At 46.8% G+C, this 22,873-nt stretch overlaps 1 protein-coding gene across 1 annotated transcript; it reads left to right on the forward strand.

Moving 5' to 3' along the window:
* Positions 1-17,239: 17,239 nt before the first annotated feature.
* On the forward strand, positions 17,240-22,404 carry MAL (mal, T cell differentiation protein (MAL blood group)). Its single transcript, XM_075046402.1, has 4 exons — positions 17,240-17,356; positions 20,752-20,919; positions 21,102-21,236; positions 21,577-22,404. The coding sequence occupies exons 1-4, from the start codon at positions 17,270-17,272 to the stop codon at positions 21,649-21,651; spliced, it is 465 nt and encodes a 154-aa protein (XP_074902503.1). The 5' UTR covers positions 17,240-17,269; the 3' UTR covers positions 21,652-22,404.
* Positions 22,405-22,873: the final 469 nt, after the last annotated feature.

Here is a 22,873-nt window from a genome sequence, read left to right on the forward strand (position 1 = left end):
CTCTCTTTCCCACCTTCTTTTATTTTCTTAATTTCTTTTTCATTCTTCCTCCTTAGATTTCTTGTCATGCAGAGCATTGGTAACCTTGCTGCACCCTGCTAGAGCATACCTATGACTTTTTCAGTACTTTTTTGCCTTCAAAAGCTAAAAGTATTTTGACTCAAATTAGAGCTGTGAACACCTTGTTTTCTAGTCCCCATTATTGCTTGCTCACATAGAGACATATAATTTTTTATTCAGCCTACAATTGCATTCAGTTGTATGTAGCTGTGCAAGACATGAAAGGACATGGCTGAAAGAGGAGGAGCGGAAGGGGAAGGAGAGGAAGAATTTCTCCTCCAAGCAGAGTTTCAGTTTAAGTCATATAGGTTTCTTTTCCTAAGCTAAGATGAGAATCCCTTTACATAACACCCTAAAAGTATGACCCAAGCGTGACCTCCTAGCTTTCAGCAGAGAATGCTTTAATAAGAGATTTCAGAAGCGGGCTGGAGAGGATGCTTTTCCAGGAGGATGCCTGGGTGTCACGCACTCGCTGTACTTCTGCCACTTTGCTTACTCACCTCCTCTGCCCTCTTGGGAATGTGCTGGGTTATGCTGGGGCAGCAAGAGAAGCTGCTGGAGCGTGCTGTGCTAGTTCATGGCACTGGCGCTGCCCCAGCTGGCACAGGCTGCAGATTATCTCCCTGCCCAAGGAGATGTGCCGGACACGACTAATTATACACCAGACCAGAGCCCTTTTTCTCTGTCCATGAAAAACTGAAAGTCTGAGACTTTAACTCACCAATTTCTAATGTGTTGACTAAAGGGCCCTGATGTCTATTGTACCAAGACATAATATGAGAATAAACAATGAATACTTTATAACTGTTCTCTTTTCCTATTTACTTGGAAATGGAAAAGCTTTCCACACGTACTGCATAGAAGAATTGCACAGCACCAAATCGTGATATTCCAAAAAGAAGAAAGCTTTATGTTAAAGAGGAATAACACTTGAGTGAAAAAGCAAAGATAAGAAACAAATTAACATTTTAAGTTCATACAACTCATCGAATAGAAACATGCTGACAGCACCAAATAGTTTGTTAAAACGGGCATATTTTGGCATACTCGTTTGACCAGATCATTAGATAAAATCATGGTGGTGCTGGTTGTCATGTGTCTCCTTTTTCCTCCTCCTCCTCCTCTTTAATGGCTGCTCCTCAGCCAGAGATAGCTATAGCATGGCACATTGAGGCTGCGCCTTCTCTTCATCCATGTCCTCACACCCACAGACCCCACCTTGGGGACGGGATGCCCCACCGAAGGGACAGCGATACCATCTGCACCCTCCCTGACAGTTCATCCCAATGGCAGAAGTAGGTCATGCTGCTTTTCACCACCACGTAGAGGAAACGGCTTCTGCCTTCGTATCTGTAAGGGATCTCCTATATCCTGGTTTGGGAAGTCTGTATGTCAGGCACTGTGTCGTACCTGTCTTGGTTTAACCCTTGCATTCCAACACCTGGTTGGTTTCTCAGCCTCACAGGGGGTGAGAAGGCACAAAAAAATGAAATTGTAATGAAAATTAGAGGAATCTTCGGCTCTGTCAATGGAGAATAAAACTAGGTGAAATTGGGTCTGTTGCGTATTAGAACTCAATTCTTAGAGTTTTAAAATAAAAGCTTAGTTCTATTTTTGCTATCAAACATTTCCTTCAGCTTTTCTGAAGGCTTCAGGAAATTTTATACTCCTGCTTTTTATTCCTACAGCAATCAATTGTACCTATTGCTCAGAGATAATGACAGAACTGAGCATGCTCTGAAACAGGCCAGTTGCTGCTGAACCATTTCTAATGAAAAAACGACCTCTACCAGTCTCTCCTGGACTTGCTATACCTTATGTCACTAGACTGATTTGGAAAAAAAAAAAAAAAAAAAAAAAAATCATTTGGAACTTAAGACATTATTTACGGTGAAAAAAAGTCTCTGTATCACTGTGTTTGCTGCCACTCTACTTTTTCATATTCAGAGGATAGGATTATACCAAACTTGCATAAACCCTACCATGAATGCATATATCTGCATAGTCTGTATATTGCATTAGTATCTAAAGCTCATTGATTACTTAATGAGGCTAACAGGAGAGGAACAGTACAGAAAATTTTATAGCTAAGACTGTAGGAATGAAAACCAAAATATGGAATTTCTCTAACCAGTCTTGTAACCCATCTCATTGCATTTTATATAACATGCTCACTGGCTGCTGAAGAAAAACAATATTCCTGTTTGGGCACTAACACAGTACCAATATGCTCCAACAGCCATTTCCAGGGAGAGATTTCAAATATAAAGGACAATGATGGCAAGTAACCTCAGAGCTCTTCTCTAGCATTAAATGGGTGGTCTTAAAAGAAGTTAATCATGAACAGGCCCTACTCCGGGGTCTGCCTGCTTCCTCCCACGAGGGACGATGTGCCACGAACTGTTCATCGCACTGAGCGGTGGCCCATGGTCAATATGAAGGTTTTGTTGCTCACCTTAAAGTCCTTATCATGACTTGCTCAAGCAGGTTGCAGAGCTTCTTACCGCAGTTTAAAGTAAGTGGCAAGAGCGGTTCTAGCATCCTCGGGGGGTTACAGACCCCTTCCTCTGTGCCTAAAGAGAGTTTGGGAGAAGCAGGGCCATCCCAGCCTCATACATCTGGCCAGTAACAAGGCCAAGTCCTTTCCAGAGGTCTCCGCAGTAGGTGATTTTTTCTTCCTTAATCCATTACAGCCTAGCAGTTGGCCACTGCGTCAGTCTGGCAAGCGTAAAATGAAGCTGAGCAACTTTGAAGGCACTAAAGTGCCCAGTTCCCCCGGACTGCTGGGGGACTTCAGCCCTTGCCTTGAAAAGGCAGTGGCTGAAGTGAGGGAACGGGTGATGAAACAGTCTGTGGTTTGTTAGCTGAGAGGCTTGAGAGTGTTTCCTTTTTTATTTATTCCTTATTTAATGTTAATTAAATTTTTATTTCCTCCTTGTTAATTTGGGATGCTTGTTTTGATAACTTACGGATGTGTATAATTGTTTAGGCTGGAACTGTGTCTTGCTACGCTGACTTCCAGGTGGCGTCACGTTACCATACAGATAAGCTTCCAGATGCAAAATGCAACATAGATTTTTTCCAAGAGCTGGTGTTAGACAATTGGTTGCCTTTCTACCTGTCGTTCCTCCTGAATTACTCTCTTCTTACTGATACTCTGTCTTTTTATTTTGTCTTTAGTCACTCTGGCAATTATTCATTACAGCTTGTATTTCAAGATCAGTGGATTTTTGTACAGATCTAAGTTGTTTGTGAGCTTAATGTTGTTTTCGGAGCTAACTCTTGGAGTAGGAACTTTTGAAAATGTTGACAAATTTGTCTCTGTTCTTTATACTCCTAAATGCCTGTGAGAGCTCAACATAAGTAATTTTGAAAATAAGCTTTTTCATTCCTATGTCTTAATGGATTTTTTAATATGGTGAGTTGACATTTTATTTGTTAATTTACCCTTGCAAAGGCTAGGGAAAAATCACCATAATTAGGCAAGCTGAAAATTAATAAAGGAACAGTGAATCAGATCCTTTGTTCACCAATTTGTTGGGCTTTCTGTGACGCCTGTTATGCTGTTATCTCCATCCTGGATCATACCCAAGCTCCTTACATAACACCCTAGTGCTTTTGGAGAAATTAGAGGATTTCTGGCACACATCAAAATAGTAAAATCAGGATATCAGGTTTTCCACCTGGTACGTGTGCACGGAAAAAGCTCTGTAGCTGTGTCGAGAAGTACATATAACAGGTACGTTGCGTGGCTTTTGATTCGGGGACCGCATATTTGAAGAGCAATTGAGAAAAATGATTTGCCCCAAATGCCCTTCCTTGCGTAGGCTGATACCGCTTTGCAGGGTGTTGAGCGACAGGCGGTGTCGATCGGCTGCGACTGTACCTACAACAGCTTTGGGGCTCTCCCGGGGCTGCTGGGGAGCAGCTGGGTGTGCGAAGGAGGCCAGAATCCCTGTTTCTATGGTGACTTCACCCCTCGAGCAGCCCCTCTTCAACGCCATTGCGCTGCTGGCGGGGAGGGAGAGGAGGTGGAGGGGAGGAAGGAGCATTTCCGAGGAGGAGCCTGGGAAAAATCCGAGTTGGTGTGTTACCTCTGGAGCCCTTACGGTAGTCTTGGAGGACGGGAATAGGAGAGGTCTTGTTGCTGCAGGGCAAGCTCTGGAGGGTGCTGGGATTCTCCAGGCTAACTCCCTCCTGCGTGCCATGCAGCTCGCGGAAACTCGGCAGAGACAAGGCGCTGACAGGCTGAGCGCCTTCGGAGTCCCGGTGGAGGAACGTCATTCAGCACAGCACAGCTACCCTGGTGTAATTCTATTACAAGCAAAAATAACAATATCAGGCTTTGTGGGGAAAGGGCAGGGCAGGTGACGTCGGAGTGCAGCGACAAAACTCTGGGTCAGATTGGCACAGCAAAACGTAAACCCTGGGCAGCTGATGCTGCTGCCGGCGAAGAATCAGAATCCTGCAGGGCAGATCTGAGATAATCCTTTATTGATCTGAGGCACTAGAGACCATGATTAAAGGGTACCCTTAAGCTTAAGGTAATGCCTTTGGGTTGGAAAGGGTGCTGCTGCGTGACTCTTTCTCTCTCCCTTTCCTCTGAGTCTGAGTATGGGGTTAACTTGCTATCTGTCCTAGCAAAGTCAGCAATAAATCCAAGTGTTTTTGTTTGGCCTAACTAATCAGTTATTAATGAAATATATATATATACAGGAGAGGATGCCCTACAGGTTTCATTGATTACTGAAGGAGAAAGTCCAAGGAAAGCACATAAATTTACCCTGCTGTTGTTGCTGATGGAGTGACACACTTCACTCATAAGAGAGAAGTAGCAATATATTTATTGATATAAAACAGCAATTTAACAAAGTTTGATAGCAAATGCAACAGCGGTTTAACAAGATGGGATGGCAAGATTCACTTGATATTTACTGCACAAAGGACAGGGTCAGACAAAACTGTCAGGGAGACCCTCCTCTTGAGTCACAAGGTTCAGAAGGGACCCCCTTGCTTTCTAAACTCCTTCTCAGAGAGGGATCTAGCTGCGGCTGGATCCGAACTTAGTCCCAGACCTGATCAACGGTTTATGTCTAAAGGATTATATGTGCGCAATCAATCCTTTATACTCCTCAGCTAAGATTTCAAAGTTTAGTGTGCTATCAATCACTTACCAAGGACCTGTTGTGATAAGGATTCTCTCAACCTCGAGGAGTAACCATAAGAGGTGTCCCTACTCAAGGGGAGATCCTGGTGTGCAGGAGAGCTCGACGGGCCCTGGGCTCTCCACTAGTTATGGAGCAAGACAACTGACTTATTTTTACAAACCAACTACACTCTTATCATACTCAACTGACAGGGACCAGAGTTGCTCTCAGGCTCTAGAAGAGCATTATAAACCCCTGTGCTCTATCGTTCTGGTAATTCAAGTATACTAAACTCTTACCACTGCAGATCTCTCTTCTCTTCTACAACAGCAGCAACAGCCTTCACAGCTGCTCTGCTGTGTCTTACCTGAGAACGTACATCTTTGCTACAGCAGTGGTTGCCTTTGACAGGATTTCTCAGTGATTTTTTGCTGGGTCCACTCAATGATTTCCCTGAAACCCACTCCTTTTTGCAGTAGACTGCTGGGTAGTTCTAACCTCCTTTTTTTCTGTGATCTACTCAGTAATGTTGCCACTGTCTGCTCTGTGCCTCTTGGGACACTGAAGAGCCACACACATGACACTTCTGAGGCCTTGCAGGCAAGGGCCATGCAAATCATCCCACAACAGGAATCAGAATCGGATTCTGCTGAGAGTCCAACAGTGGAGGATCACTAAACCCAACCGTTCTGGTTTAACCCCAGCCGGCAACTAAGCCCCACACAGCCACTCACTCATTCCCCCCCTGCAGTGGGATGGGGGAGAGAATCAGAAGAATGAAAGTGAGAAAACTTGTGGGCTGCGATAAAGACAGTTTAACAGGCAAAGCAAAAGCCGCACACACAAGCAAAACAAATGAAGGAATTCACTCAGCACTCCCCATGGGCAGCAGGTGTTCAGCCATCTCCAGGACAGCAGGGCTCCATCACGCCTAACGGTGACTTGGGAAGACAAACGCCATCGCTCCAAATGTCCCCCTGCCTCCTCCTTCTTCCCCCAGCTCTATATTACTGATCATGACATCCCGTGGTCTGGGATGTCCCTTGGGTCAGTTGGGGTCAGCTGTCCTGGCTGTGTCCCCTCCAACCCCTTGTGCCCCCCCAGCCTGCTCGCTGGTGGGGTGGGGTGAGGAGCAGAACAGCCCTTGGCTCTGGGTAAGCCCTGCTCAGCAGGAACGAAAACATCCCTGGGTTATCAACACTGTTTCCAGCACAAATCCAAAACACAGCCCCATACCAGCTAGGGTGAAGAAAATTAACTCTACCCCATCCAAAACCAGCACACTGAGGCAGCAGTAGAGGCAGGAGAAAAGATCTGAAGTCAACTCACATGTTGTATTTCACATTCTTTGTTACTTTACTTCAAGGGTTCTTTCAGAAACAGGAACAATTTCATTAAATTGATGTAGGCTTCTCTTTCTTATGAGTTACTGTCTTAACATCTCAGACTGGCAAGCCAAGCCTCTGGTTAACTTCTGAAGTTTCAGAACAACCCTAATAGAGTTAAGCTACTTTTTTAAAGTTAGTTTGTCACATTTCATAGGAACAACCAAGGGTTGAAACATTTGATGACACACTTTGGCTTCATGTTGGTGTTTAAATTCAGATCACACTGAGATCCCTCCCAAAGCAGTAATAATAGATTTACAGAATAAACTCTAGCCGGAGTGAGTCTAACCATAGGACTATCCGTAGACTGAGCCCACTCAGTTGTGATGCATTCCTGACTCACTGGAAAAACACTGGACATTGGAGGGTCTGGGGAGTGTCTGAGTTGTCTCACCTACACCTCAAATGGAGTAGTTTCAGTCAATATTCAAACATCCTGGAGTTACAAGTTCATCCCTCCAGAAGAATAAAAACATATTCTGCTGTTAAGGAAAGAATACAAGAACAGGAAAATACACCTAATGGAGATAGCTTCAGTCTACCAGTATGGAGTGGCTTGATTAGGGCTTTGACATTTCCAGTGTGCTGCTTTGGTCATACTTCATTTTTTCAGCCTGATTTATCAGTAATAACACTTGATCTATCGTGCACATCCAATAATTACTTCTAAGTTTGCTTTTGTGATTATGTATCTGACTGGGAGCCCCCAGTGCTAAAAAGCTATTTCTACTTTCAAAGTAAAGGCTAGTAGCTACTGAGCTTGAAAAGCCATTCACAGGATACCACTATGACACAGAGTGTTTCTGCTCAAGGAAGGTTACGGTCACAGAAATCACCAGACCTGTAAAAAAACACCAACTGGATTCTTTCTGTATGAAATAGCTTTCACAAACATTATGCCACTGGCCAACAGAATCCAACGTTCTCCAAAGGCTGAACAGTTGCCCATCGTGAATGTTTAGATTTTCAATATGTACAATCTTTCAGAGAAACTTCTGACACACAATTGGCAAAAGATTATCCTGCAGCCAAAAGCAGCCCAAGGCCAGTTTGCAGCAACATGCATTTTAATTTAACTGATTTTCTGAAGACCTTGCAAGAACATGACAATGTCCAAGCACAGATCTAAACAGCAGATTTTGCTTCTGATGTAATTCAACCTCTTCAAGCATGGATATACATACAATTGCATTCAAAAAGAAAAGATTAAAAGCTGTAAGACTGCAAAACCATATTAAAGAGATAGGAAATTACTATATGTGGTCTTTAAGAACAACACACGGGCACTCTGAGGCCGTGAATGCTCTAACTTCATTCCCATTTTGTATTCAAATGCAAACCTGAACATCAGCCTTCTGTGGGAGTTGAACTCCACATCACTTCTCCACTTTGTCTCCTTTCCTCTGATCTTTAGCCTCCTGTATTTCGTCCCATTTATTTCCTTACAGACGCACACCCTTGCACCCTCCACTGGCTTCACACACTAAACGCAAGTGGGCAATGGGACAGGCGGGGACAGTATTGACAGCAGAGTGAAGAAAAATCCTTCTGCTCCAAGATCCTGCACGGTAGCCCAAGTAGGCAGAAGGGACAACTACAAGGGTCTGCTGGTTTTGAAGCCCTGGACTGTGGCACTGCTGTTGGTGCTGGGGCTGTGCTGCACCACACACAACAGCTGGAGCAGGTATTCCCTGAAGGGCACCTGCAGAGAACATTTTGCCACCCAGCTGTAAACTCTAGTGTATCTGGATGTCCCTTGTCCACCACAATTGGGCAGATGGTCACAGGCGAGCCAGAGCCCCACGAGAATTTCAGGATTGTGTCCACAAAAAGTGCCAAATTCACATGGTTCCAGTCATCTGCCGGCAAATACGCTTAAACGTTTTAACTCAAGGCAGACCAAATTTTGTTCTAGAAAGCTCAGGAAAGTGGTGAACACACTGAAGGCAAGACATTCCAACAAAGTCCTTAGAAATCACAGAGACAGTTACAAGTTTTCCCCACAGTCTGTTATACATTTAATGGTGTAAAAATACAGTCATCAAGATTTCAGCTTTGTGGTGAACTGAACACAATTCCAGTGATGTACAGGCATAGAAAGAGGTACTACTCTAATGAGAAAAAAAGCCTGAAGACTTCCCTAATGCCAATATTTATTCCAAGCACCAGAAGATAAAGCATTAATAACCTTTAAAAGTATAGTTTAAACTATGAGACACCAATGGTGCTGGAAAAGCAGTAGCTGAGAAAATTCTCTTCTAAAAAAGTCCTGCTTCAGCTGCCACAGAATATAATCCCAGAGCTCCATCCTCTGGCTCCACCACTTAAGACAGCAAACAAAAAATGCCACCAAAATAATACAAATGGGCAAGAAAGGCATTGCTGAATCCCCTCGCTCCCATTATGATCTTCCTGTAGTGCCTACCTCACTGAGGAAAACAAACAGTTCTCAAAGCAGTTCCTCTCCTTGCACATCCATGTTTTAACACAACCAGATTGGACCTTTGTATTGTTCTTCTGTGCAGCTCCCTTTTGGTCTTAATAAATCTACGTGCTCCTTGCAAAAGCATTGCAACATCTTCACTATCCTTGTCTTCTGAACTTGGTTCCCAGTCAGAGTCTTCATCAATAGGCTCACACACCTCTTCCTCGTCATCTATCAAGTGGTCATTAAGGTCGTATTAATTTGGTTCATCTTCATCATCGTTGTCACTGTCTTTCTCCACAGCCCTTTTTCCTGTAGGGACAAAAATGTCTTCTAGTTATGAATCATAAATACAGAATGAGAGAGACCTCCCAGAGACCACTGAGTTGGGTCTCTCTCCTCTTGAAGAGACAGAATCAACAAAAGCGCCCTACTCGATGCTGACAAATTGGGAGTTATGTTTAAGGCTCTCATGAAAAGCTGTGCCATCTCTCTCTGACCCTTGCTGCAGCACTTAGCCACCTCCTCACTCAGAAAGTTCTCTTTCCTGGCCTTATTCCCAGCCTCTTGTTACAGAAGAGCCAGAAGGTGATTACATGTCTCTCTGCAGCACCTTTTCTTTCGTTCCTCTTCCGCCCCCAATTTTCTGTAGCCTAGACTACACTACCTTTACTCTCCCCTTCAGCTGTCCTGCCTTCTTTCTGTGCATCTGATCGCTGATGCCCAAACAAAGCTCCAGGTAAGGCATTGCCCATTCTGGGCAGACATCAGGTACTGCTGCGTGGTTAACCTACACTCATCTGGTTAATAAAATACACCACTAGGATTCCTTTTCATAAAAACTGTTCCTGAAATACAGCCAAAGCACATTCAGTTGTCAGGTACTGCAGCCCCAAGACCAGTTTCTGCAGATCCGTTTCATTAAAAAGCTAACTAATGATGTAGCTGGTTACCCTTTACTTCATAGAATACAGCTAATTACAGATTATTGCGTTTCTTTCAGATTATTTCACCACCTTCAGATCATTCTGCATATATACATACTGGATACCAGTGTAATGTACATACTCACCATTCTCTGTGCCACACTGAGGTAGAGCGCTCTGGAAAAGCCCTGGGATGGAGTGCTCAAAAAAATCCAGTCAATGAAGGGCTCCCAAAAAACCAAATGGTAAAGTACTGCTCCAGGGCAGCACGGTGATGCACTCATCCGGAGCTGCATGGTGATGCACCCCAAAAAATGCTAACTGATGAAGCTCCCCAAAATAGCCAGACACAAAATTTCTCAAAAAAGGACAACAGTGAAGCTCCCACAAAAAAAGCCAGATGGCAAAGTGCTCCAAAAATGCCCAGCAGTGGAGGGCTCAAAAAAACCCAAACAGTGGAGGGCTCCAAAAAGGCCACAGGGTGGAAAGCTCCCAAAATGCCCAAGCCATAGTACTCCCAAAAAGTGCTGGGGTGAAGTGATCTGAAAAAGCCCGGGGCTGGAAAGCTCCAAAATCCCAGGTGAAAGTGAGCTCCAAATGTCCCAGGGGTGGAAAGCTCCCTAAAAGCCCCCAGATGGACACCTAGCAAAAAAACCCCCAGGGTGGAGACATGCAAATAAGCCCGGGGTGAAGTGCTCAATATATCAAAACGGTAAAAGGATTCAAAAAAGCACAAGGCTGGAATGCTCCCAAAAACCCAGGCAATCAAAGGCTCCAGAAAAGCCCCAGAGTAGAGAACTCCCAGAAAGCCCCCAGATTGGAGACATGCAAAAAACCACCAGGGTGAAGCGCTGAAAATAGAGAAATGATAAAATGATTCAAAAAAACAACAGGCTGGAGCACTCCCAAAATGCCTTAGGCTGGAGGATTCCCAAAACCCTGAGGCTGGAGACCTCCCAAAAAGCTCCCAGGGTGGAGAGTTCCTAAAAAACAAACGGTGAAGGGCTCACAAAAAGAGAAATGTTGATCCACTCCTCCAGGCAGGTGCGATGAACTCCTCCAGAGTGACAGCGGTGAAGCACTACTCCACAGCAGTGGTGAAGCTCTCCAAAAATACTGGGTGTTGTAGCACTCCAGAAAACAAAACCCAAAACCTTAATGGGATCCCAAAAAAACAAATGGTGAAGAGATCCAAAAAGCCCTGGGGTGGAGAACTCTCAAAAAAGCACCAAGGAGCAGAGCTGACAAAAAAACCCAGGGTGCAACAGCCCTAAAATGCAGCGGGGTGAAGCACTCAAAATGTCCAAACATTGAAACACACAAAAAGCTGGGTGGTGGAGAGCTCCCAAACACCAAAAGGTGAAGGGTTCCAAAACAAAACGCTGATGTACTCCTCCAGGCAGGCGCGGTGAAGGACTTCTCCAGGGTGGCAGTGGTGAAGCACTCCACAGCAGTGGTGAAGCACTCCACAAATGCTGGGTGTTGTAGCATTCCAGGAAAAAAAAAAAAACAAAACCTTAATGGGATCCCCAAAAAACAAAAGGTGAAGAGCTCCAGAAAGCCCCCGGGTGGAGAACTCTCAAAAAGCCCCAGGGTGGAGAGCTACTAAAAAACCAAGCAAACAAAAACACCCAATGGTGAACAGCTCCCAGAAAAACCATACGCCGGTGCATGCCTCTAGGACACCGCAGTGATGCACTGCTCCAGGGCAATGGTGATGAAGGACTCCTCTGAGGGCCGCATGGTGAAGCACTCCAAAAACACAAGGTGTTGTAGAAGTCTAAAAAAACCCCCCAAACCTTAATGGGATCCCAAAAACCAAAATGATGAAGCACTGCAAAAAGCCCAGGGGCAGAGACCTCTCAAAAAGCCCCAAGCTGAAGCATGCCCCAAAATCTCCGGGTGAGAGTGCTCGTTAAACACCCAGGCAACAGAATGTTCCAAAAAAGCCTCGGGGTGGAAAGTTCCCAAAAACCGAATGGTGAAGGGCTCCCAGAAAACCAAACATTGATCCACTCCTCCAGGCAGGTGCGGTGAAGGACTCCTCCAGGGTGGCAGTGGTGAAGCACTCCTCCACAGCAGCTGCGAAGCACTCCAAAAAATGCTGGGTGTTGTAGCATTCCAGGAAGAAAACAAACCTTAAGGGGTTCCTAAACAAATGGTGAAGAGGTCCAAAAAGCCCCAGGGTGGAGAACTCCCAAAAAAGCACCAAGCTGACAGTATCTCATACAGAGACATTCCCCCTCCCATGTTAATTACAAATGTCTTTGCGTACATTTTGTAGAAATCCACATATGGATGTTGACAGACATAAAATCTATATTGACAGTCATAAAATATCAGTACTTTTATAGAAATATCATTCATAAAAACATGCCCATTTAAATATAACTGTGGGCGGCACTATGCTTCAAGCACAGAGCGCCACATACAGCAAAGGTGAAGAATGGATAATAAGAGGGAGGAGGAGAAAAGAAAAATTAAATCAAGTTGAAAATTCATTAATTTCCTTTAGAAATTAAATCACATTATTTTAAGTCATGAGTTAAATTTCCATTCCCACCCACAAAAATACTCAAAGAAAGAAATTATCCAATAGTTCACATGAATTCAGGCAATCACAACCAAAAATGACTACAAAGAGGGGACTGTGAGAAAGGAGCAACAAACCAGTTCCCTTTTCTGAGAGCGTAACACCTTATCAAGGGCAGGTACCTGGATGTGGACTCCAGAAAGCCTCCACACCCTCTCACCTGATGTTCCCATGAGCAAGCTAACAGGCATTAGTCTTGATCAAATCACTAATGGCTGATGGCTAATGGCTGAGTCATGCCTGGGCTGGGGGCTCCTGGTCTTTCTCCGTTGACACGGTGTCCGTTTCTGAGGATCACCGTTCAAGAAAGGTACACGCCAATTAGAGGCATCCGGAGAATATGACTGAGAAGGATCAGGGTTTTGGAAAGCATGGTCTCTGAAGAAGGATTAATCATAAGGTGAATGGAATTGTTGTTTACGGTCAGGAAGAGAAGGCAGAAGAGAGCTGTGTGAGGGCCTTTACATTTCTAAAAGGATGCTGCAAAGAGAAAAGGGAATCAACTTCTCCCTGTGCACTGTGTTGAGGACAAGGAGGAATGGGCTTGAAATGAGGCAAAGGAAATGCATCTGAGATGTTATGGAAGGAGAATTCAGAGGCAGTTTCAAAGAGAGCTGTGGTACCCCAAGTGAAGAGAAGGAGAAGAAGGAATTATGGTTTACATGCCATAATGCAAGGAACAGAGAGCTGCAAAGGAAATTATCAATTGCAGTTGGGAAAGTCAACTGTTACGGACCAATTCTAAGAAAACTTCTCTTGTATTGAGAACCACCAACAACACCAGGTCACAATTTTGCAGTGGTGTGGCAACTCCCAACATATTGATAGCTGCTTTTAGTAACATGCTGCTTCCCAGCCAACAGAGGAGGACACGAAACAAAATAGGAGAAGCCATAGCTTCAAGAAATTATATTCTAATAACAAGCAAAGAAGGGGTTCTTCAAAGCTTACTCAGCCCTGCTGAACCGAACCAAGCACTGGTGTCCTCGGGACAGGACCAGTCCCGTGGTCCCAAGAACAGGAGGGCTACGTAGCTTGAGCTCTACCCCTTACAGAGAGAGCTATCCCCGCTCTGAAGTTGTCGCTGTGCAGGTCTGTGCCTGCACTCCCACTGCTTTCTGCTCTACCTGTTTGCTGACCAGTCTGTATGTCTGTCACATAGGTAAGTTTTTATACATATGTATACCTGTGTAATCTTATAGCACATGTAATCTCACTAGATAAGCAGTAAATTAGGCACATACAGCAAAATCACTCTCCAACCTTTGAAGAAGTCATGAGTCCCCTGCATGGTACGTGTGGCAGGGAGTGGTCAGCATGGACTCTGCATTTAAGTGAGAAAACGTCATCAGAAGAAAACTCATAGAATTACCCACTCAAATTGTCTTGCTTCAATGAACTAGTTGGGGGAAGAAAAGAAAAAGGGGAGCGCTCAAGATCTCAGTAAGGGTTATTCCTTCACACCCCTTCACAGTCTCACCAACACTGGGGCTCTGCACTTGCTCTACCACCTAACCCTCACCCTCACCTACCCCCTAAGGCCTCTTCAAGCACCCCTGGACCCTGTCTGGTGTGTCCTGCCAAGGCTGCCCAGGGACTTTAACATGTGCTCGTTGTGCTTGCAATGCTTATAGCAAGTCCTGGTGATGACTGTTTTTCAGGCAGGTTTGGTACTCCAAACAACCTGGGCTCAGGCCTATGCCAGAGGATCCTTCCCTTTCTGGTCACACTCTTGTGCAAGTCGCATAAAATAAGGTGAGGATGTCCCTAAAGTGGGGACCATCCCCCTCCCTTAATCTGCTTATTAAAAGCATTTGTCCAAATTTTCTGAGTTTGCAGCCTCCTCCAGCCATCTGCCCCACTGCTTCCTCTGTAAGGGAAAGTTTTCACACTGTCTTCCTTTCTTGCACTTGATGCCCCCAGTCTCTCTGTTTCCCTTGTATTCAGGGCAGGGGTTTACTCTGTTCCTCCCTGCAGAGCTCTCCCCATTTCCTCCTGCCTGCCAGCCTGCTGCAAAATGTACCCGTCATGCTCCCAGCCAGAAGGATCTGCACCAACGGTGCAGGTGCCACCATTATTCCAACGTAGCTGGCTCACGTAGCCTCGCCACCACGCTCAGTGCTGCCCAGGGTACCCCATTCCTGCCCCAGGGCTGCGACACCAGCTGCTGCCGTCACTGGGAGCAAAGCAGCGATGCCGGAATGTGCCCCCCGTCACAGCTGTGAGGAGGGGCTGGAGGCTCTTGGCCAGAGCTGACGGTGGCAGTTATCGGGGCTGCATGAGTGTCGTGGTTTAACCCCAGCCACCAACTAAGCACCACGCAGCTGCTCACTCACTCCCCCCCCGCAGTGGGATGAGGGAGAAAATCGGGAAAAGAAGTAAAACTCGTGGGCTTAAGAATGGTTTAATAGAACAGAAAAGAAGAAACTAATAATGATAATGATAACACTAATAAAATGACAACAGTAAGTAATAAAAGGATTGAAATGTACAAATGATGCGCAGTGCAATTGCTCACCACCCGCCGACTGACACCCAGCTAGTCCCTGAGCGGCGATCCCCCCCACAACTCCCCAGTTCCTATACTAGATGGGACATCACCTGGTATGGAATACCCCGTTGGCCAGTTTGGGTCAGGTGCCCTGGCTCTGTCCTGTGCCAACTTCTTGTGCCCCTCCAGCTTTCTCACTGGCTGGGCATGAGAAGCTGAAAAATCCTTGACTTTAGTCTAAACACTACTTAGCGACAACTGCAAACATCCGTGTTATTGAGGTTCTTTGCATACTGAACTCAAAACACAGCACTGTACCAGCTACTAGGAAGACAGTTAACTCTATCCCAGCTGAAACCAGGACAATGTGCCAGGTGTGTGGGGCCAGGAATGAGGCAGTCCTACCTCCTGCTCCACACCCTGCACCAAAGACTTGTGCATGGGGACAGCTGCCGAAGGGCAAGCACCATATATAGGGCCTGGCTGAAATGGGCACTTCTTCCATGGGTCACTGGACCACAGGAATGTGCATTGCCACATTGCTCCTTTTCTTTTCCTGATGTGTCATGTCTTTGTCCTTAGCTTCCAGAGTTATGTGATTTTGCTAACAAGTAAGCATGTTAAAAAGAAGGAAACACTCCATATTATGGAGAGGGGAATGACTCACTCCCATAGACTCCAGACTAAAAAAAGAAAAAAAAAAAAAAAGGAAGCCAAATGGCTTGGGCAATCTCATTATCTTAGGTAATTTTTTTTGCCTTGTGTCATGGTTTAAGCCCAACCGGCAACAAAGCACCACGAAGCCACTTGCTCACTCCTCCTGCACGGTGGAATGAGGAGGAGAAAATATAAAGAAACACTCATGGGTCAAGACAAGGACAGGGAGGGATCACTGGCCAGTTATGGTCACAGGCAAAAAAAAGACTCAACCTGGGAAAGAAACAAAATCAATTTAATTTACTACTAATCAAATCAAAAGAAGGCTACTGAGAAGTAAAAACCAAATCTTAAAACACCTTCCCCCCACCCCTCCATCCTTCCCAGCTCAACTCCACTCCTGATTTCTCTCCCTCCTCCCTCCAGTGGCGCAGAGGGACGGGCAATGGGGGCTGGGGTCGGTTTCTCACACGTTGTCTCTGCTGCTCCTTCCTCCTCAGGGGGAGGACTCATCACACTCTTCCCCTGCTCCGCCGTGGGGTGCCTCCCACAGGAGACAGTCCTCCATGAACTTCTCCAGCATGGGTCCTTCCCACGGGCTGCAGTCCTTCAGGCACAGCCTGCTCCAGCGCGGGCTTTCCCATGGAGTCGCGGCCATCCTGGGGGACATCCGCTCCCCCGCTCCCCTCCACGGGCTGGGGGGGACAGCCTGCCGCCTCCCCGCGGGCTGCGGGGGCATCCCCTCCTCCTTCCCTGACCTCGGCATCCGCAGAGGGGTTCCTCTCACGTCCCACTCCCCCGACTCCCTCACGGGGCGTTCCCCTTCTGAAATCTCTTCTCCCCGAGGCGGTACCGCCGTCGCTGAGGGGCTCGGCCTGGGCCAGAGCCGGGTCCGGCTCCGAGCCGGGGGAGCTTCGAGCAGCTTCTGACAGGAGCCGGCCCTGCAGCCTCTACTCCTCTACCAAACCCCCACCACACAAACCCAAAACAACACCTTGGCATATCTAATCTCCTTCTGAGACGACAGAAGTGGTTTGCCTTGGGGTGCGTCTCCGGCCATGAGACATTTCTCAGCCCCACTCCTCGGCGGTAGCTGCCATGTCCTGGCTTGCCCTGGCCGCCCGCTGGCCTTGAGCCCACACTGTGGCCAGCTCACGTGGGTGGGGACGGGCTGATTTACTGCGCAAATAAAGGGGATTGGAGGCTGCCCGGCTGGATGGGCACAGGTCTTCCTTATCGCCATCAGATGGAAGCCAGTGCCACCCACCACCGCCCAGGGACTTGCCCTGTGTGCTCAGCCTGTGTAGACAGCTCTTCCGAAAACGCCTCAGGGCTGCCCACGTCTCCTGAAAACCTCCCGGCAGCCACCGAGTAACCCCCGGTCGCAGGGTTTGGCCACAACCGTGCCATTCACAGCTGTCTTCACCTGCCAGCGGGACGGAGGGAGGGAAGAAGGAAAAGCAGGAAGAAGGGGACGGAAGGAGGAAGAGGGAGGGAGGGAAGGGAGGAAGGAGGCTGCGTTCGGCAGCTACCTCCGGCAGCTAGAGCCAGAGCAGCTGACAGTCACCGTGAGAGGCTCGACATGTCCTCGGCAACTTCCACCGCCTCTTTACCCAGCGGCCTGGCTGTCCTGACGACTTTCCCAGATGTGCTCTTCATTCCTGAAATTGTGAGTGCTGGCTTTTCCCTGCGGGAGGGCGGATGCTGCTGGTGGGGGCATCCAGCACTCTTGGTGCTGCAGGTGTCGGAGGCATGAGACCAGACACCGTTCAGGAACCACACCAGGTCACTGAGCCACAAAGGTCTGGGGACAGCCCTTGATGGGGCTCACCCGCAAAGAAAAAAACACAAAGCCCTGAGCTGGGGCTCGGCAGCGCTCCTTTAGCCTGCAAGGGATTTTTGTGGCACCTGTAAAAAGGTTTTGTCATTTCCTAGTTGAAAAAGTTGAAGGAGTTGCTGGCAGTTTTAAACTAGATTGCCAAATTGAGCCACTAAGTTAATTGGAAGATGATTTTAGCCGCTGATACAGGCAGAGGATAAAGGGCTTGCTTAAAGCAGGGGGTAAAGGCTAACCGAGGTAATTGTTCGCAGCAGCAAAGAGCCTGGGCTGTCGAAGCTGCACTGCTTAGCTCCAAAATTCCTGAGCTGGAGGTGCAAAGTGCTGGACCTGGGTATGTGGGCAATGGTGAACAAACACCTTGTAAATTCTTCCCATATTGTAAGTTCATTGAGCAGGAGAAGATCATAATCTTAATGGATTTGGCACAGGGGATTAAAAGCAGTTGCTGTGAGCACTGACCAAAAGAGGGAAAGTTTCAAGTGGAACCTTTTTCCTCTGTCCTCTGCACCCACCCACAAAACCTGCTCTTCTCACAACAGTTTGAGAGGCTTTTTCCAAAGCCTGAGCACTTTCATCTGACATTGAGGGGTTTGGCTGGGTGTTGTAGGATGGCATTCAGACTATTTCACCCTAAAAACTTCAACTTTGCCATCTGGGGCCAAGTCCTTTCCTGTCACGCAACTCAGCCCGCACTCCTGGAATTCACAGCGTTATCTCATTCTCCTAGTGACAGCAGTAAAGCAAAGAGGAACTGGATTAAAGCAGGCGTTACCAATGTGTAGAGGAAGGCTTTGCTTCAGCACCTTCGAATATGGTCTGGGGACTTTTTCTCTGTGCCTGGGCCCTGAGAGCAACCTCCAGGTTTCCCACAGCTGCATGAAGGAGGGTGCAAAGTCCCTGTGGAGATTCCGGCTGGGCAGACACTTGCCAGCCAGCCCTGCCACTGGGCTGTATTAGTCCTGGTGCTGAGCGTACTGTTGGCCTCGGCATTCTTACAGTACCCGCTGTGCCTTGAACTGTTTGTAATTCCTGTCTCCAGGGGATTTGGCAAGGCAGTTTTCTTAATGAGACAAAAATAAGCACCCTACCCTTTGGTTTGGGCAAGACCTGGAAATGTGCATCCTAAAGGTTCAGGAACCGCCAGGGGAAGAGGAATGCTGCATAACCGGATTTCTCCATCTCCGGAGGTGTATGACTCTAGGTTGTGCAGCTGTATTATCTCTGCTGTGTACAAAGGAGGTGGCTGCCTTGAATCACAGCATTCAGAAGGATAGGGTTTCTCAACTCCTTAGTGGAATCTGAGGTTGCCCGCAGTGGGTTAATACAGTAACTACAAAAAAAAAATTTGGCATTTCAAATGCTAAGGCAGTTTTGAAAATGCCAGAAGGTCCTGCCTGCAGCTCAGATGATTGCCACATCTGGATGTGCTGATTAAGAACTACCATTTTTATTCTGTGAGGCTGGGCTTAATTCTTGTAATCTATTTTATTTGAAGAGCTTTCTGCATATCTGGAAAAGCTAAAACAAAAGCTAAAACAAGCTGAAAACAGAAACATTTTCTTTGTAAAAGGCCATTTGAAAGATAAGTTTTTCTTAGACTGCTGTCCACAACCTGCTGTGGGTTGTTACTGAAAGCCTCTTGACCCTTTCCTCATTTTTATGAGTCTGCTGAACAGCAGCATCATAAAACCAAAGTCAGTAATCAAACCATGTCAAACATACTTGCCCGAGTGAGAAATCACATCCTGCAGAAAGGAGAGACGGGGAGTAGTAAGCAACGAGAAGTGATACTTCTGCCCCCAACCTCATATCTCACCCCAGTTGTGCTGGATTTTAATGGAGAAACTGTAAGGTTTTCTCCCAGATCTTTAGCTGCCACGCACTCATGGTGTCACCATATGAGTTATTACAGGGACTGGATTAGTGTACAAGTGTCAGGTTCTGGTTGTTACAAGGGGCACCAAAACAGCAGCACTTTGGAAGACCTATTTTCACTCAGATATTTGCAAGGTCTCAACCACATCATTGATTTAATGTATCAATTTGCATAATGGAACCAATGAACTTTCCTACAAAAGTGGGGTGACACAAATGATGTGGCATTTTCTGAGTATCATAAATCAGAAACTTTTTTCCACTTGCAAAATGCCTCCAAGGAAGTGGAAACGCCATGATTTGTATGAGTTGGCACTTGGATGCTGGCAAAGGCTGGCCTGGGATACACCAGCGATCAGAATGATCTTAGAGTCAGTGAGGCTCTCTTACCTCTGGAGATTTGCCTGCAAATCCAAGACCAGCCAGTGATGAGGAATAGGTCCCCACAGCAGCACCGGTCTCCACACAGTGTGGGTTCAGCTGAGGAGCTCCTTATCATAGGATGCTGCATAGACTAAACTTTGCACAGGTTCAAGAAACAACTGGGCTGATTTGCAGCAGAGAAAAGCTGCTGAGTGCATTTTAGTGCAAAGACACCACCTGCAGCTCAGACATTCCGCAGCATCGGACATCGTGCTCTCATAGTCTTGTGTAGGAATCTGCTGGCGGAGAAAGGATGGAACCTAGATATAGCTGTCTTTGTGTTCCCCACCCCACCAGAAAACCCATAGAAAATTCCCAAGGCTGGCTGAGAAGAATGAGGTCCCACCTGCTACCGGACCAGCAGCTGGTGACGAAGGATGACCCAAATAGCTGGAGCAGCAATACAAGCCCTCCTTGCCAGGAAGAGCTGGGAGCCTCAACCTTATTTCCCCTACCTCGGAGAGTAAAACTGGCCATATTATCTCTCTTCAACCTGTTGTCTGTCCTTTCAGGGTGACATTTGCATGTGGTCTTCATGTGCCGTTTGTGCAAGTGAGCTGGGTTCGACACCACTCCTTTCAAGGATCTGTCACTCTGGATGCGAAGCAAATGTGCCCTTCTGAAATAAGCCTCCCTGTTTATCGAAACCAGCCTTCAAAAATGTCTGAACCTCCTGAGCACACTGATGTGGGGAGGGCGTGAATGGCAGTGACACCAGGAGGCAGGGAGCTTTTTTGGGGTCAAGATCAAAGGCAGATGCTCCCAGCTACATACCCAGTTTCAAGTGGAGGTTGGGAAGAACTCAAAGGCATCCCTGGGCTATTGCCACATGCAGTGCTAGTGCCAGAGGCATGCGTCGCTTTTGGCTCTGCTCTGGATAAACCAATTTATCCCATGTTCGACCTCTCTTCCACTTTCACTTGCAGATCTTTGGGGGCCTTGTCTGGATCCTGGTGGCATCCTCGAGGGTCCCGGTACCCATCCTGCAAGGCTGGGTGATGTTTGTCTCTGTGTTCTGCTTCGTCATGTCCACCACCCTCCTGTGCCTCTACATCTGTGGGGCCCATGGGAGCAGCAGCTCCTGGGTCACCTTGGTAAGTGGATGTGACAAACCTCAGGGCTTCTCCCCTCCCTGGTGTCACTGGTAGACAATTGCCTCCTTTGCTGCTACTGCACTCCAAATCACAGGCTGGGGCTTGCTTGTGTGGGTTCCTATTTCTTCCCCTTGGCAGCGTGCTCTCTCCTTGGAAATGACTGTGTGATCCTTGTTTCTTAGGACATCATCTGCCAGGAGACAGCAGCTCTGTTCTATCTCAGTGCTGCCGTTTTGGAAGCCTACTTCACCTATAGCGTCAGCACGCTTACCGATCCCGTGGGGACGACCATCTACCGGGAGAACATTGCTGCTGTGGTGAGTGCCTGGCAAGCAGGGGCAGGAAGGTGAGGAGGTGACTGCGGAGCAGCCTCAAGGGCAAATCTTTAATTGCATCAACCATTCAGGGAGAGGGGAGAGAAACTAGTCTTGGTCCTGCTACGTATGAATGTCTCCAAACATGCAAGAGTCAACAGAAATATAACTGTGGCAGTACACTCTTCCCCACCCACCCCCAGCAGGAATCTGAGCTTTAACACGTGTTGGATTTGAGTATGCGTGCATCCGTAACAATAATGCATCATGAGGTGTTTGCTCAGTGCAGGAACTCATACCATATAATAAAAAGTTAACTGGATGATGTGTTTTTCCATTGTAGGTATTCGCATTCGTAGCTACCCTGTTGTACGTGATCCATAAGGTGTGCTCACTCCTGCGATGGAAATCATCCTAAGAGCCTCCCCTTGCAAGTGTGTCTTGTGGTCACCCCATGAGCATGAAAGTTGTTCAACGAATGCAGTTTCCAGGCTGGGTTTGGGGTTTGGTTTTTAATGTGTATGCTATAAACAAGCAGCTTTTATGTGGGACCTTGGCAATGAAGACAAAGAACCTGCCAGGGAAAGCTATATCCTGGCACAAACTGTTTCCCTTCAGTCTCTTCTGGGTTGAGTACGGTTTGCGGCTGGTAATAGGGGCCCAAATAAAAAAAACATCCACCTTTAGAAAGAATAATATAGTTGGGTTCAGAGCGCTAAAATCTCCCTGAACCACACCTTTATGCCTCCAGGGTTGTTATTGCTATCAGGGGAAGCCTGAACAACCAGCACTAAGGAGCATGAGTATGAAATGCGGTCATTTTAAATGCCACCCATCCATGTAAGCCTGTTTCCTTCCCTAAACCTGCTGTGCCAAAAGAATATTTTCATGCAGTTTCTGGAAATGCCATCTCTGACTTGTGATGAGAAACACGGGCAATATTTAACTTGCTTCAGGGGCAATATGAGTTATTGCAACCCCTGAAAGGTATTGCTGAATTATGAGGCACAACCATAATGCCAGGAATTACCACTGTCTTTAATCCCCCTACAAAATACAATTTAGAAGATGGGCAGTAGACTGTAGGAGAATTGTATGGATTATTAGAATAACCTCTTGAATAAGCAGAGGTAATCAGCTCTTGTCTTTGGTGCATAGCTTCTCTCACAAACACCAGCACTGTGTCACTAATAAAGATGGGTTTGCTCTGATTTTGCAAATAGATGAGTCATTTCTGCTATTTTGTCTTTGCCACACATAGGTACACAAGCCCTGTACAGCCTCAGGAGCACTGCACTGTAACAAGGCAGTGTGTAACGACGAGACACGGATTTGGGCATGAATGAATGAGAGGCCTTTTCTGGTGAGGGGAGCCTGGGGGGCTCTGTAGCCAGGGCCAGGGCATAGACCAACTCCAGTTAATCTCAGTGATGAGGTTCATCTGAATTCTTAAATTACTCCAGAGCATTAACTTGAGTGAGTGTGCTGGTTTTGGATGGGGTAGAGTTAATTTTCTTCACAGTAGCTGGTATGGGGCTGTGTTTTGGATTTGTGCTGGAAACAGTGTTGATAACCCAGGGATGTTTTCGTTCCTGCTGAGCAGGGCTTACCCAGAGCCAAGGGCTGTTCTGCTCCTCACC

This window comes from Buteo buteo, chromosome 15 (genome assembly GCF_964188355.1).
Source record: "Buteo buteo chromosome 15, bButBut1.hap1.1, whole genome shotgun sequence".
Classification (NCBI taxonomy): Eukaryota; Metazoa; Chordata; class Aves; order Accipitriformes; family Accipitridae; genus Buteo; species Buteo buteo.